Source organism: Ornithorhynchus anatinus, chromosome 8, assembly GCF_004115215.2.
Source record: "Ornithorhynchus anatinus isolate Pmale09 chromosome 8, mOrnAna1.pri.v4, whole genome shotgun sequence".
Classification (NCBI taxonomy): Eukaryota; Metazoa; Chordata; class Mammalia; order Monotremata; family Ornithorhynchidae; genus Ornithorhynchus; species Ornithorhynchus anatinus.
The window spans coordinates 5,246,234-5,263,054 of NC_041735.1; the positions used below are offsets into that span (position 1 = coordinate 5,246,234).

Consider the following 16,821-nt stretch of genomic DNA (forward strand, 5'->3'; position numbering starts at 1 on the left):
CTCTGATATTTGAGGGGCCTCTCAGTCTAGTGGACCTTCCGAGTCAAGGACGGAAACACTCTCCTCTTCTGAAATAGTGGCCCTCTAAGTAGTTTCGAACTTCCCGTTAGAAGTACGGACCGATTTTCCCAATTAAACAGCACACCGTACCCACACAGAGAACGAGTTTAAAAAGGAAATGCGATATTTCGGTCACCACATTGATCGTTTTAAGTTATAAAACGGCAATATGCTGAGTTTTCAAAGCGTTCGGCAAAGACAAAGTCCCTAACCTAATAGAAAAATGCGTTAATAACTTAGTATATCAGGAAAAAATAAAGGCAAGAGTCTAAGTAGGAGTCTGAAGTCACTTCACCTTGCACAAGAATGAGGAAGATTAAGTTTCATGAAGTTGCAGGATGTTGTCATCTGCGGGGAAACAGCACTGCTAAAAATACCCTCTCTCGCCACCACAAAATACTATCTGACTTGCTTGCAGTGAAGATCCCAACAGAATTATCAGCCTCGGTTCTAGTACACGAATTGGTTGTTTAGAATTAATCCGTCAGTCATTGGTATTTATTGAGCGCTTACTACATGCAAAGCACTGTACTAAGCTTTTAGGAGAGTATTACAAAGCAGAATTAGCACACAGGTTCCCTCCCCTAAAAGAGTTTAGAAGAAATTAGCATTATACTAATAATTTTTTTTTGATGTATCTTCCTTGACCCCATCTCCATAAAACCCTTCAATGTTCCATGTCCCCTTATTTTTGCATTTGGACTCTGTTTCCAGCTACTGTAATAAGCCACGGGTTAAAAAAAAAAAAACACCAAAAACTGGAGAGAAAAATCCAAGCCCACTGTGCAGTAGAGATAACTGACTTCAATTGGGCGGGGTGAGGGAGAATATACATCTTTCGTTTCATGAAGGAAAGGAAATGAAGACGCCCTTGATCCCCGCTAACCCAGTTATTACAAATTCTCCACTCATACACTTAATCTGGTGACTAATTCTTTGCAGATGATAACGTCTCGATTCCATCAGAAAAACCGGCCTCTTGGCCCAGTACCTTGAAGAGGCCGGAGAAAGAAGAGTGTCAGCTGTTCTTACATCTCTCTTCAGTCCTTCTGACGGTTCCCATCAGGGCTCTGCTGAAACCCAGCAAATTTGACAGTGTGGTTTCCAGTGGAAGGCTAAAAGGCCCATTTGGAGATTTCTGTGGTTTTCCGGTTACCAAAAGCATTCGGGCCTCAGAACTAGGAGCGCCGGGATTCCTACAGGCCACTACGCTCGCTCCTAGAAACACAAGGCTTTTTTTGGTCAAACATCCCTCACGGGGGACTGGAGGCCGGGGAGGGAGGTGAGGAATGGTGACAATAAGGAAGGCTGTTGACGCTTCCAAGTCAACCTTCAATCCCTGAGGTGGTTCCTCTACAATCTGCCAAGTGGGGCAAGCCGGCTTGAGGACTGGAACTTAGATTCGGCTCTGGAAAGAAACCTAGAACCTTCTGCCAACTCTGAAGCCAGCCTCTGTGTGTTTGAATAAACTTCCTGTTTGCCTGCCTTGGGCAAAAAGGTTGTTTCCTATAGCCACATGCCTCCAGGGAAAGAAGGGAAGGAGTAGCATGTAACTAAATACTGCCTTTTTGGGCAGACGGAAAGGTTCTGTCGGAGGGGAGGGGAAAAACGCGGGAGAATGTTTAGCACGTCGGTCAGGGTTGATACCTACCACCTAGACTGCAAACTCGTTGTGGGCAGGGCCCGTGTCCGCTGTTATACTGCATTCCCCCAATTAATTAGCGTAGTGCTCTGCACACAGTAAGCGCTCAATAAATACACCTGACTGAGCAGAATTTAGATCCTCCTCTGTGAAACTGAGTGGAATCCTTTTTGGAAGAGCACTCTCCCTTGTCCACTAGCCACAAGTTAATCAGGTCCGACACCATCCTTGTCCCACATGAGGCTCACAGTCTAAGCAGGAGGGAGAACAGGTGACGCCCCATTTTACAGATGAAGAAACTGAGGCACGGAGAAGTTAGGGAACTGGCCTGAGGTCAGCCAGCAGGCAACTGGCAGAGCCACTATTAGAATCCAGGGCCACTGACTCCCAGGTCCGTGCTTCTTCCGCTAAGCCGGAGGGGTGGTGGGCTAGGAAGAGGAGAGGAAGAGACAGTCTGAGAGTGAAGGAGCCTAGGTAAACTGCAGCCCCCACAGCCCATGGCAACCACGGTGCTCGCAGGTTGGGGGGCTGAGCTTCAGAGACTGAAAAGAACGTTCTGGTAACTTCTCTGTGCCTCAGTTTCCTCATCTGTAAAACAGGGATTCAATGCCTGTTCCCTCTCTTACTTGGACTGTGAGCCCCATGTGGGACAGGGACCGTGTCCAAATTGATTACCTGGCATCGACCCCAGCGCTCAGAATGGTGTTTGACAGAAAGCACCTAACGAATACCATCATAATAATAATAATGGCATTTGCTAAGCGCTTACTATGTGCCAAGCACTGCTCTACGTGCTGGGGGGAAAACAAGGTAATCAGGTTGTCCCACATGGGGCTCACAGTCTTAATCCCCATTTTACAGATGAGGTCACTGAGGCCCAGAGAAGTGAAGCGACTTGCCCAAAGTCACACAGCTGAGAAGTGGCGGAGCCGGGATTAGAACCCATGACCTCTGACTCCCAAGCCCGGACTCTTTCCACTGAGCCACGTTGCTTCTCATATAATAAAAATAATATTATTTTACATGCTTCTTATATAATAATAATAATCTCCCATTGCCTCTCCCACACACATAAACACCCACATATACACCAACAGGAGAAGGTACCTTTGCAAACAAGATTTGGACAGTGCTATATTCTCAACTGATGCTGGAGTCCAAAACTCTAAATTAATCAAGATTGCCTTAACATTGCGACAAAAATAACCACGACGTCGAGTGCCCACATAGCCATTTGCAAATGCCCACAGAGGCTAACTTTAAACAAAGAAACACATGCAATGTTGCTGTTGTAACTGAACATGAAGAAGAAAAACTAAGATGAGTCCATTTCTTAAAATCTGAATCCAAACTCTACCCAAATTTGAAAAAAAAAATAAAATGAAACCCTGAAAGGCGGTAAGAATTTTGGGGATAAACACCCTAAAACCCCCACCCCCAACAGAATAATTAGAGATCTCAGACTAAGACGACCACACGAGAAGGCTACATTTCAAACACCTTCTCTCCGAAGTCACCTTTGCCCCGTGAAATGCTTCACACTTACAAATTCGTAGTCGCCGTCCTGCGGTACTTTCCAATCCGAAGCATTCTTAATCGGGCCAGGTACGTTCTTTCCGAAGCTGTTGATCTGATTTTCTTTTTCCTTTTGTTCAAAGTACTCAAGAAAAGATGGCTTCGCAGGCTGCATGGTCTCATCCCTTCCTGAAAACACAGAAGAGTAAAGGATCGATGGTAAAATCAAAGCATCGGCTATTTGCCACCGCCTTGTGAAAAGGAATGCAAAAGTTTGCGAGGCCACCCGTGGTCAAACAGTCCGCTCCTCTCCGGGGAGGTAAATTAGTAGTAATAATACGCATGGTATTTAGTAAGCGCTTACTATGTGCCAAGCACTCTGCTAAATGCCAGCATACCAAAAATAATAATGGCATCTGTTAAGCGCTTATTATATGCCAGACACTCTACCAAGTAAACAGGTTGTTCACAGTCCCTGTCCTACCAAGGGCTCATAGTAGGTGCTTAACAAGTACCAAAATTATTATTACTGTGACTAATAATAATGACGATAGTAATTCCCACCTGTATATTCTCTCCCGGCAATTAGTATGGCGATCTGCCCACGGGAAGTGTTCAATAGTACTTTCACTTCTACTACGTGGGGTAACGGCATGTTTCAGAAGAGCCCGTAGAGGCAAGCCAAGCTAGCCCTGCAAGAAGGGAAGGGAGAAAGACGTACAGATTTCTAGAACAGAGAATCTGATCAATCCTTCTTTTTTGGGGGGTACTTGTTCAGTGCTTAATTTGTGCCAAGCACTGAAATAACTGCCGGAGTAGATTCATTCAATAGTATTTATTGAGCGCTTACTAGGTGCAGAGCACTGTAGAGACAACAAAATCAGGTCGGACACAGTCGCTGGTCCACATGGGATTCACGGGCTAAGTTGGAGGAAAGAGGATTTAATCCCCATTTTACAGATGAGTTGACTGACGCATAGCGATGGTTTACACAGAAGGCAAAGGGTGGAGTCGGGATCAGAACCCAGGTCCTTTGACTCCCAGGCCAGGGTTCTTTCCACTAGGCCAAGCTGCTTCTGATTTGCATGGGCTGTCGATCACGCGCTCGGGGTCATCATGGGGGGGGCACAGCCAATTTTGGGGCAGGACTGGGGCGAGGCGGGAGGGGCGAGAAGTTCAGGATCCCTCTTAAGGTCCATCTTGAGAAACAGCGTGGCTTAGTGGAGAGCGCACGGTCTTGGGAGTCAAAGGACGTGGGTTCTAATCCCGCCTCTGCCACCCGTCTCTGTGTGACCTTGGACAAGTCACTCTGTGCCTCAGTTATCTCATCTGTAAAATGGGGATTAAAAGTGTGAGCCCCACGTGGGACAACCTGATTACCCTGTGTCTACCCCAGGGCTTAGAACAGTGCTTGGCACATAGTAAGCGCTTAACGAATACCATAATAATAATAATAAGGTCCGGAGGCAGGGGTTTGGGAGCTGGGGGTTCCCAAGGGTCTGTGGGGAGCAACCGTGACAAGGAGGGATTGACTGGAACGACTGTTAGCAGGGTAAACCATCCAGCAAGACCTGTGAACCCCAAATTTGCCCTTTGCTACCTGGAGAGGGCTTCATCCCAAGACTCAGTACAGTGCTCTGCACGCTGTTAAGCGCCCAATAAATACGATTAAGTCGATACTGGGGGGCACTGGCATGAGCCCCTAAAATCATCCCGGCCTGGGCCATATAAAGCAGAGGGCATTGGGACGCTGAGGATTGTCCGGGACGTCTGATCCTGAAGGGAGAAATTCGTGCAGGATGGAGCGACCGCAGTCGTTCATTCATTTATTCAATAGTATTTCTTGAGTGCTTACAGCGCAAAGCACTATACTAAGCACTTGGGCGAGTATCCCGCCTCTGCCACTTGTCAGCTGTGTGACTGTGGGCAAGTCACTTCACTTCTCTGGGCCTCAGTTCCCTCATCTGTAAAATGGGGATTAAGACTGTGAGCCCCACGTGGGACAACCTGATGCCCCTGTGTCTACCCCGGCGCTTAGAACAGTGCTCTGCACATAGTAAGCACTTAACAAATACCAACATTATCATTATTACAAGAGAACAACAAACAGACCCATTCCTGCCCACAAGTGCTCACAGTCACCGATGAACTGTCACGAGGGGCTGACAGCACAGCAGGAAACGCAAGCTACAGAACGAAGGACTACGCCACTTGCCTGCTGTGTAACCCTGGGCAAGTCACAACTTCTCTGTGCCTCAGTTACCTTATCAGTAAAATGGGGATTAAAAGTGTGAGCCCCACGTGGGACAACCTGATGACCCTTCTTTGTGCCTCAGTTACCTCTGGAAAATGGGGATTAAGACCGTCAGCCCCACGATGGACAACCTGATTATTTGTATCTACCCCAAGGCTTAAAACAGTGGCACATGGCAAGTGCTTAACAAATATCATCATTATTATTATTACTGTGAAATTTAATAAAGGTTTTATATTACCCCAGAGAACTCCTATACAGAAGACTGTGAAGTTGTCCACTAGACTGTAAGCTCGTTGTGGGCAGAGAATGTGTCTTATTGTTGTATGGTGCTCTCCCCAGCGCTTAGTACAGTGCTCTGCACATATTAAGCGCTCATTAAAGACGACTGAGTGAATGAATAAAAATGTAGCCAAGTTGCCCTTTGCCGGCCATCTAGTTATACTGAAGCTTGACTATTCTTATTAGTCTATTAACCCAATGAGAAGTCCATTAGTCTATTAGCTAGTGAGTCATTAGCCCACTGAGAAGCAGCGTGACTTAGTGGAAAGAGCACGGGTTCGGGAGTCAGAGATCGGGGGTTCGAATCGTTCGAACACTTTATCAGCTGTGTGACTTTTGGGCAAGTCCCTTAACTCCTTTATGCCTCAGTTACCTCAACCGGAAAATGGCGACTAAGACTGCGAGCCCCCTGATGGACAACCCAGTTACCTTGTATCTACCCCAGCGCTTAGAGCAGCGCTTGGCACATAGTAAGCTTATTACTATTATCATTATTAGCAGTTCAGGTCAAGTTTAGATGTAGAAGGACAACAGAAAGACCGGATTTTTGTTCGGTTAACTTGGACAGCGGTCAAAGATCGTAAGAGCCTTAAAATGGGTCCCATTGTCGGTGCGGTCATTCCTCAGTAATTGTGGGACTCTGGCTAATGACACCTGGCTCTGGTCCCAAAGTCTTCGTGACTGGACCGTGGGTCATCTGTCGTTTGCAAAGGGATGCTCTATCATCATCGATTCAATTTCTCCTTTTGGTTTTCCCCTCATGGCCTAGTGGAAAGAGCCTGGGCCCGGGAGCCAGAGGACCTGGGTTCTAATCCTCACACGGACACTTGCCTGCTGGGTGACCTGGGGTGAGTTGCTTGACTGCTCTGTGCCTCGGTTTCCTCATCTGTAAAATGGTGGTGGACTGTGAGCCCCATGTGGGACAGGGACTGTTGTCTGACCTGATCATCTTGTATTTACTGCAGCACTTAGTACAGTGCTTGGCACTAAGAAAGAGCTTAAACACCCCCTCATTATTATTATTATCTATGCTCTTACTCTTCTACTTCTTCTATGATGGGCAATTTATGCCTACTCTAGGAAGTGCTTTGAGGGCAGAAAATCTCTGATTTTGGCTGTACATCTCTAAACGCCTGATAGAGTGCTCTGTCAGTCTGTCAATCGTGTTTTTTGAATGCTTACTGTGTGCAGAGCACTGTACAAAGCGCTTGGGAGAGTAAAACAGAACAATAAACAGACACATTCCCTGCCCCTTAGGTGCTCAATGAATGATTTTGAGGGTAACGATGATGAACCCTTTTTACACTCCAACAAAATTCCAAGGGTGAAATTAGAGGGGGGGGGAAAGCTTTAAACACAGATTTCAAAAGAGTTATACTACTAGTATAAATATTATAGCCTAAACCTTAGTAAGTTACCAAGAAACTAGAGTTCAGAAGTGAAATTTGATGACCCCAATAATCAAAAAAACCCAAAGAACTGAATCGAAGGTGTTCTTCAGACACCGAAAGTCAGTTTTGTTCCCTGAGGGAACTGCATACATATCTTCTAATATAGAATAATCAACTAAATCTGCAAAGTCTCAAACAGAAAAATCATATTTCTCGAGGGGGAAAAAACACTGTAAGACAACCAACGTCTCAGTAACAGAAGGGTCTTTGATTCTAAACAGACCAAGCTGGTGATCAAATCTATTGTGACTCAAGTTGTTATGAAATAAATGATCTAAAAGGAGGGTCTGAAAACACAGTCTATAAATAAACCTGGTTGCTGAAGAACTACATACACACATCAAACGCCCTCACACCCATATATTCAAAGCAGTCAAATGATCAAAGCCTCTCTGCAGATTCAGGAAACAAACCCAGGGAAGAGTTGATTAAGTAGTAACCGATCAACGTCACGCGATGATCCATCGTTTGCATGTGAGCATGGGACAGGAACGTTTCACTACTAAGCTAATTTCCCCACGACGGAAAGAGCACGGGACTAGGACCCAGCAGACATGGGTTCTAATCTCAGTCCCACCCCTTACCTGAAGAATGGTGATGGGCAGAGCACTTAACTTCTCTAGGCCTCAATTTCCTCATCTGTAAAATGGGGATTCAATATCTGTCGTTCCCCTCTTAGACTGTAAGCTCCCATGTGTCTGATCTGATTGGAATATATGTAGCCCAGTGCTAAGCATTGTGCTCGGTACACAGCTTATTGGCTTATTACTTTTACTATTACTATTATTACTAGTTTTCTAGCATTTTAACTTTTAATTCAAGCTTCTTTTAATGGTGTTTGTTAAGGACTCACAATGTCCCACAATTACTATTATTAGTAGTTTTCTAGCATTTTAACTTTTACTTCAAGCTTTTTTTTAATGGTGTTTGTTAAGTACTTACAATGTCCCACAATTACTATTATTAGTTTTCTAGCATTTTAATTTTTAATTCAAGCTTTTTTTAATGGTGTTTGTGAAGTACTTACTATATCCCAGGCACCGTCCTAAGCGCTGGAACAGACCCAAGGTAATCGGGTTGGACGCAGTCCCTGTCCCACGTGAGGCTCTTGGTTTTAATCCCCATTTTACCGATGGAAGTAACTGAGGCCCAGAGAAGTCAAACGACTTGCCCAAGGTCACACAGCAGACAAGGGGCAGGGCCGGGATTAGAACCCAGGTCCTTCTGACTTGCAGGCTGGTGATCCATCCCCTAGGCCGTGCTGCTTTCTTATCTGGACACCTATTCTTTGGCAAATCTGAATATTGTTTCCTAAACAGTGTCAACCAACTTAACGGTGTCGCTAAATCCTCTGGGTCACAACTGACCGACCAACTCCAAAACTCCAACCTTAACTAATAAGCCACCTCGGCATTCTTCGTCTCGATCCACTCTGGCTCAGGCAGCAAGGAATTTCCACTACCAAAAGAAAAAAAATCAAGATGCTTGGCTTGCTAGGGGTGCTTTAATTAGACTGGGTTCAGACGGTGGATAGAACACGAGCCTGGGAGAGTCAGAAGGGCCTGGGTTCTACTCCCGGCTCTGCCACATGTCTGCCCAATGACCTCAGGCAAGTCACTTCACCTCTCGGGGCCTCAGTCACCTCATCTGTAAAATAGGGGATTAAGAATGTGAGCCTCATGTGGGACAGGGACTGTGCTCAAACTGATGAATTTATATCTACCCCAGCACTTAGAACCCTGCTTGACACCTAGTAAGTGCTTGATGAGTACCATTATTATTATTATTGCTATTAATAATCCTTTGGGCGCTGGATTGGATTGGTTCTAACCTGATCCTGGAATTGAGGAAAGGGGAAAAATCCGGGTTCTTCTCGAGAATGGAGTAAACCTCTAGTTCTGCCGTTTCAAAGCTTCCCTCACAACAGGCCTGCCTCCCTTGCTTTCCTTCTAGCCTCCCACAGCACGTTGCACAGGGTGTGTGCAGACTGAGAGTTCCGTAAACCTTGTCGACTGACAACAATATGGCCGAGGGACGGTCCTGGGGATTTTTTTTAGTGGTAATTGTTATGCGCTTACTATGTGCCAGGCACTGTCCTAAGCGCTGGGGTAGATACAAGTTACTCAGGTAGGACATACTCCGTGTCCCTCATGGGGCTCACACTATTAATCCCCATTTTACAGATGGGGTAACAGACAGAGAAGTGAAGCGACTTGTCCAAGGTCACACAACAGCAGACAAGCAGCGGAGCCGGGATTAGAACCCGGTTCCTTCTGACTTCCAGACCCGTGCTCGACCCGCCAGACCACGCTGCTTCTTTGACTCTTATCAGGCCCTTGAGGTGTGGGTTGTATTTCATCTTCTGTCACACTCGCAGGGCCCCGATTCTCTCAAAAGAGCCTTTATTAAACAGCTCCTTTTTTTTTTATGACTTGGGATAGTCTATCAATGTGGGCACTTTGTCCCAAGATTAACACAACAGCGGGGAACTCCGGTCATTAATATTCCCTCGAAAGCCCCCACTGAATCCCGGCAAACACTACCCTCCTGTTTCTCTGGAAAAACCCTGGGTTTTGTGGATCTCTCGGGGATGAATATGGGAAGGCCTTTACAATCGGGCAAATAAGAAACTTCGGATATCTGCTCTTGGTTTCCGGCCAGACGTCACCCGGCCAAGGGGATTTTCTCCCTCTCACTTTACTCAGTGGCTGTCCGCACAAAACTCCACCTTCGCATGGCAGGAAGAGAGGTTTGGTTCTTAGATCTGGGACCTTAGGCAAAGCAGGAGGGTGACCACTATTATTATCATTATTATTATGGTATTTGTTAAGCGCTTACTATGTGCCGGGCACTGCACTACACGCTGGGGTGGATCCGAGCAAATCGGGTCGGACGCAGTCCCCGTTCCACGTGGGGCTCACAGGCTCAATCCCCATTTTACGGATGAAGTAACTGAGTCACTGAGAAGCGACCTACTTAAAGGACACGCAGCAGACATTGGTGGAACCAGGATTAGAACCCATGACCTTCTGACTCCCAGGCCCGTGCTCTATCCACTACGTCACGCTGCCTGTAGACTGGAAGCTCACTGTGGGCAGGGAATGTGTCTGTCTACTGTCCTATCGTACTCTCCCAGGCGCTTAGTACAGTGCTCTGCACACAGGAAGCGCTCAATAAATATGACTGAATGAATCAATCTCACTGTCTGCAGTCAGGGATCAAACCTGAAGCACAGTGTCCTAACAGAGCCCGGGCCTGGGAGTCAGAAGGACCTGGGTTCTAATTCCGGCGCCGCCACTTGTCCGCTGGGTGACCTTGGACAAGTCACTTCACTGGGCCTCAGTTCCCTCATCTGTAAAATAAGGATTAAGGCTGTGAGCCCTCTGTGGGACAGGGACTGTGTCCAACCTGATTTACTTGTAGCCACCCTAGCGCACAGTACGGTAACAGGAGCATAGTAAGTGCTTAACAAGTACCATAAAATTAAAAAATAATCTGTCATTCTGCAGATGAGAAAATGGTCACAGTTATCTCGGGCAATAACTACGTGAGAACGAGTGACTATCACTCCATACACAGAAGCACGCTGGCTGGGCTGGGGGGGGGGGGGGGGGTAGCACAAGAAATTGCTTTCCTTCTATCTATTTTCTGCCGGCTACAGATGCTATTAAATAAAGCAAGTTGACTGCTCACAGACAAAACTGCCCCACCCATCAAAGAGAAGGTGGGAATTTGCCTCTGGATCCTTCTATGAAAATTGAATCCCCACATCCTTGCTGCACAGGATCAGGTAGGTCAGAACAACTTGCTTGTGCCGGATAAATTTATGCCTCTGATCGATGAGAATCGATTTGCTTCTCCCCTTGGGGCTGGAGGCCCTAACGTTCCTATCAAAATTCTGCTCCTCTCCTTCATTTCGGCTCAGTTACTGCCCTCTTTTGGAAAACCTCTCCTCTGGTTTTTAAGTCCTCCATGTCGTCTAATGACCAACGTGACTGTCCCGGATGTAGCCGAGATACAGGATGTGAATTCTGGCCTAGCTTAAGATCTACTGCATTCATCATCTAATCCGTGGTTTGGCCAGGTTTTTTTAAAATGGATTCTCAGGCACCAGGAGTCTGTGCTTTTTGGCTCTTCCCAACAAGACGAAGAACGCTAACGATTCTGAAAGATAAAAGAACACCCGACATCTGGACATAATTGGGAAAACGGCATGTTCAACTAGGATCGGTACCTACTTCGACAAGAGAGCATTCTTTGCGTAACTGTGATTTACGTATCTGTGCCAAAATGTGGCTTTTTTCCCCCCCTAGGCAAATCCTTCATCTTAGGGAACTTTTGATAATTATTATAGTTCCTTACCAATAACCAATCGTACTTTAAGGGAGGAAAATAAGAAGAGAAGCACGTTGTAGCCAAGAACGTGAAATCCAACAATCAGTTCATTCTTCGGTAACAAGCGTTTTATATTTCACGGAAGTATCACCGCGTGGATCCCAAGCCCGAGCTGTTTCGAAAACTCTATGTTGTTCGGTTTTTCAGATTCTCAAAACCAACTAATAAAAAATAAAAACCTACAGCCCCTCTTTGCCTATGAATTTTTAAAGCGCTTTTGCCGTCATTTCCATACTGAGATACGAAGATCCCAAGGCTTCGACTCCCAACTCCACGCGGATGACTCCAAAAACTGGTTCCCGAGCCCCCATCTCGGCTCGTACTCCTGGCTCGACCCTTTCTCCTGCCTGGGGTTCCCCATCCCCCTCAAATCTGCCAGACCATAGCTCTCCCCCATCTTCTAAGGACTTCTGAAACGCCACCTCCTCCGGGAGGCTTTCCCGATTCATTTTTCCTCTCCCCAGGTCATTTCCTCCAAACTGCCATCTGGGCACTTTTGTGTCACTTCGGCCTTTAAAACTGCAATCCATCAGGGGTACTTATTGAGCGCTTCCTGTATGTAGAGCACCGCACTAAGCCGGGAGCATACAATATTACAGAGTCGGTAGACGCGTTCCTTGCTCACAACAAGCTTACTTATCCCCGTATTCCTCTTTCCATTCTCTTTTTCCCCCAATCTGTATATTATTCTGCACCTGTCTCTCCCATTAAAGACAAGGGTCACGTCTCCTCATACCATTATACTCTCCCAAGTGCGTAGTTCAGTGCTCTGCACCCAGCACGTGCTCAGTGACATCGCAGTTGAGGAGAAAAAATAAGGACTAATTAGCAGAAATGAAGTACAGCCAGTGCTGCCAAGTCGGGTCTTTTCGCTACCTCACGTTGTGCAGAATTAGATGTAGTTTTAGGAATTCGTGTCTGCCTGGCCAGAATGTGGTGCGGTTTTGGAAGAAGTGATTGTGTTTGCAGACAAAAGCTGAGTTGCTAAAGTGTGACTGCAAAGTGTGAGTTTCCTTTAATGTGGAGTTTGTCAAGAATGTGACCCCTGTATTATGGGAGAACTGGCGGTAATTAGGTTGCTGGAAAAGTGTCTCTAGTTGTACATAATATGAATATGTATTCAATTCATTTGCGTTCTTGCTATTGCAACGTTTATGCTGTGCGTGTATTTGCCCATTTATTCTCTTCCATCAGTATTGCTTAATTTTTTTTTATGTTTTGTTGAGCACTTACTATGCGCCCAGCACCGTATTAAGTGCTGGGAAGATGACAATAACAACAACAACAGTAGTATTAAGCGTTTACTACGTGTCAGACACCGTACTAAGCGCTGGGGTAGATACAAGATAATTGGGGTCGGACACAGTCCCTGTCTCACACAGCGTTCAGTCTTCATCCCCATTTTACAGATGAGGTGACTGAGGCATAGACAGAGGAAGGGAAGTGACTTGCCCGAGGTCACACAGCAGACAAGTGGTAGAGCCGGGATGAGAACCCAGGTCCTCCGACTCCCAGGCCTGTGCTCTTCCCATTAGGTCACGCCGCTTCTCTAGATACAAGCTAATCAGGTTAGAGACAGTCCGTGTCCCACATGGGGCTCACACTCTTCATCCTCATTTGACAGTTGAGGTAACGGGGGCCCAGAGAAGTGAAGTGACTTGCCCCGAGTCGCACAGCAGACAAGCGGTGGCGCCCGGATTAGAACCCAGGCCCTTCTGACTCCGAGGCCCGGGCTCTAGCCATTCAGCCACGCCGCTTCTGCTCCTCTAAGGCAAGCACTGGGAGCTTAACACACTTTATACAGTACATCTAGTACAGCGCAGGGTACATCAGGGAGCTAAAAAACACTTTCTGAGAGTGGCGAATTCAAGGAATTGGGGACCTGCAGGGAATGACCGCCACGAGGAAGAAAATGGTCAAATAGCACCAGCGCTTTATTCCTTAACATAACAACGCACAAGGGAGCCAGTGTTCTAACACACAGTACTCCTTCCAACAACTGCAGGTAAAAGAACTAAAGTGGGCCTCTCGTCAAGAATTTCAGTCTGATGCAGTTGAAAACTTGGTCCGAGAAGGAAAGAGCGTTGAAATCGAGTCATTCCGAAAAAACCGGCAGTGCCGTCAATTCGAGGAAAGGACCGAAACAACGACCGTCTGTGTCGGGCTCTGGCTTTCTGTGAAACTCCGGCTCTACGCGACGCTCTTAAGTGACCAATGTTTGCTCAATAATCGACCTTCGAGATGCCCTCTAAGTTGCCTTAACTATGGTATCTGGGCAAAATGTTCATTTCGATGGAGATATAGGGGCTGTTTCATGTGACTTTCACTGGCCACCCAGGATCCTAACCCTATTAAATTAGGGAAACGGTGTAGTCTAGTGGAAAGAGTACGGGCCTGGTAGTCAAATCCATCAATCGTATTCATTGAGTGCTCACTGTGCGCAGGGCATTGTACTAAGCGCTTGGAAGTAAACTCCTCCGTTAGCTCCTTGATAATAATAAGAATGTTGGTATTTGTTAAGCGCTTACTATGTGCACAGCACTGTTCTCAGCGCTGGGGTAGATCCAGGGTAATCAGGTGGCCCCACGTGAGGCTCATAGTTAACCCCCATTTTACAGATGAGGTCACTGAGCCACAGAGAAGTGAAGTGACTCGCCCAGTCACACAGCTGACGAGTGGCGGAGCCGGGAGTCGAACCCATGCCCTCTGTCTCCGAAGCCCAGGCTCTTTCCACTGAGCCACGCTGCTTCCCTGAGGGCGGGGAACCTGTCTACCAATTCTGTTGCATTGGACTCTCCTCAGTGTTTAGTCCAGTGCTCCGCACACAGTAAATGCTCAAAAAATGCCATTAATGGTGAGGAAAGAGCATAAAATAATACAGTTGGTAGATATGTTCCCTGCCCGCAGTGAGCTTTCAGTCTAGAGGGAGCTTCAAGTCTAAAGTGGGTACTATTCCCAAGCTTCGCCACTTGTCTGCTGTGTATCCTTGGGTAAGTCACTTAACTTATCTGTGCCTCAATTTCTACATGGGTAAAATGGGGATTAAATACCCCTCTTCCCTCCTACTTAGACTGGAGCCCCATTTTGGTCAGGGATTGGGTCCAACCTGATCGTCTTGCATTTACCCCAACACCTAAGGGCTTGGCACATAGTAGGCACTTAAATTCCATTATTATTCATTCAATAGTATTTACTGAGCGCTTACTCTGTGCAGAGCACTGTACTCAGCGCTTGGAATGTACAATTAGGCAACAGATAGAGACAATCCCTACCCAATGACGGACTTACAGTCTAATCTTACTATTATTATCTTAGCTACCTTTAGCAAACTGAGCCCAAACTTGGGTTGTTGTTTTTTAAATAGCACTATATTGCAAGTGATAACATAACCTAGTTGTCGATCCACCGGGAGGAGGGTTTCTGGAGAGGCAGTGTGGGATTTATCGCACAAAGGAAGGGCATTTTCAGAAGCACACTTGCTGGCCTAGTGAGGACAGCTTTTTGATGAGGATGCGTCAGAGAAGTCTGACCACGTGCGGGTGAAATGCGCATCGATCTAGAGGGAAGCCTAAACTAAATGTGCATCGATCTAGAGGGAAGCCTAAACTCCAAGGCAAGCTGGGAAACTCTAAGGTTAAATCCGTTTAGACGGCGAGCCCGTCATCGGGCAGGGATTGTCTCTCTCTGTTGCCGAACTGTCCATTCCAAGCGCTTAGTGCAGTGCTCTGCACATACTAAGCGCTCACTAAATACCACTGAATGAATGAGAAAGTTCTGACTCCTTTTTGTCCCCCTTGACTGGCTCTTCTTTGTCTTTTCGGTCTTTCATTGTGGCTGACCCTCAGAGCTCTGTGCTGGGCCCCCTCCCCTTCTCTCCTTCCCTTGGGGAGATCATCTTCCAGGCAGTTCACCCCCAGTGAGAAACAGTGAGGCCTAGAGGACACAGCAAGGGCCTGGGAGTCAGAAGGATCTGGGTTCTAATCCCAGCTCTGCCAATTCTCTGCTGCGGGACCCTGGGCAAGTCACTTCACCTCTCTGGGCCTCGGTTACCTCAACTGTCAAATGGGGATTATGAGTGAGAACCCGTGTGGGACAGGGACTATGTCCGACCTGACTCGCTTGCGTTCACCCCAGCGCCTAGCACATATTAAGTGCTTAACAAATACCACGGTGATTATTATTTAGATGGGCGTCAATAAGAACCCACATCAGACCAGTGGCAGAGTGAGAACGAGAACCCAGAAATGCCCTAGCTACTCCTCCACGGCCCTCTCCACCCCCGGACTTAATGGCCAGTAGCAGAAGTAGTCACGATGTTAACGAGCACTTTACCGAGTACAATCCCCGTACTAAGCACGGCCTTCGGATAGAGCACAGAACTACGAATCAGAAGGACCTGGCTTCTAGTCCTGACTCTTCCACTTGTCTGCTTTGTGACCGGGGGCAAGTCACTTCTCTTCTCTGTGCCTCAGTTCCCTCATCTGTAAAAAAGGGACCAAGAGCTTCTCTGTGCCTCAATTCCCTCATCTGTAAAAAGGAGATTAAGACTTGGGAGCCCCATGTTGGGCAGGGATTGTGTCCAGCCTGATTAACTTATATCTGCCCCGGTGCTTATGGCCTACTGGAAAAACTGGAAAAACCAGCAGATGTGAAAGTGAAGAAAGAATTCATTCACTCAGTCGTATTTACTGATTGCTTACTGTGTGCAAAGCACTGTGCTAAAAATAATAATAATAATAATGTCGGTATTTGTTAAGCGCTTTCTATGTGCAGAGCACTGTTCTAAGCGCTGGGGTAGACACAGGGGAATCAGGATGTCCCACGTGGGGCTCACAGTCTTAATCCCCATTTTTCAGATGAGGTAACCGAGGCACAGGGAAGTGACTCGCCCACAGTCACACGGCTGACACGTGGCCGAGCCGGGATTCGAACCCACGACCTCTGACTCCAAAACCCGCGCTCCTTCCACTGAGCCACGCTGAGAGTAGACAACAACAACAGACACGTTTCCCGTCTCGGGTTATCCTGATTCTCGGCCACTGGGGGGTTGGGATACTCAATAGCCTAGTTAAGCAAAACGAAGACTTGTTTCCTTGTGCTGGCCCAGCTGCACGGAATGGGCTTTGGCAAACAAAAACCGCTCTACTTCCGAAGGGCTTTACGGAGGTTTATTTTCCGAATTTCTTTCAACCGGGTAATTTGCGCTCACCTTCTGCTGGACG

General features: G+C 46.9%; 1 protein-coding gene across 2 annotated transcripts in view; it reads right to left on the minus strand.

Moving 5' to 3' along the window:
- The window catches only part of STK4 (serine/threonine kinase 4), an 83,719-nt gene that overhangs the window by 38,031 nt on the left and 28,867 nt on the right, over positions 1-16,821 (minus strand). The window contains exons 10-11 of one of the 2 annotated variants that reach the window (XR_005660271.1): positions 3,782-3,909; positions 3,320-3,406 (exon numbers count right to left, since the gene is read on the minus strand). Coding sequence is in view for 1 of the 2 variants with exons in the window: in XM_029071065.2 (XP_028926898.1) it covers positions 3,249-3,406 (158 nt within the window). In the remaining variant the exon portion in view is untranslated. Of the gene's footprint in view, positions 1-3,248; positions 3,407-3,781; positions 3,910-16,821 lie in introns of those variants that run through there. The other variant, XM_029071065.2, reaches the window with a different exon arrangement.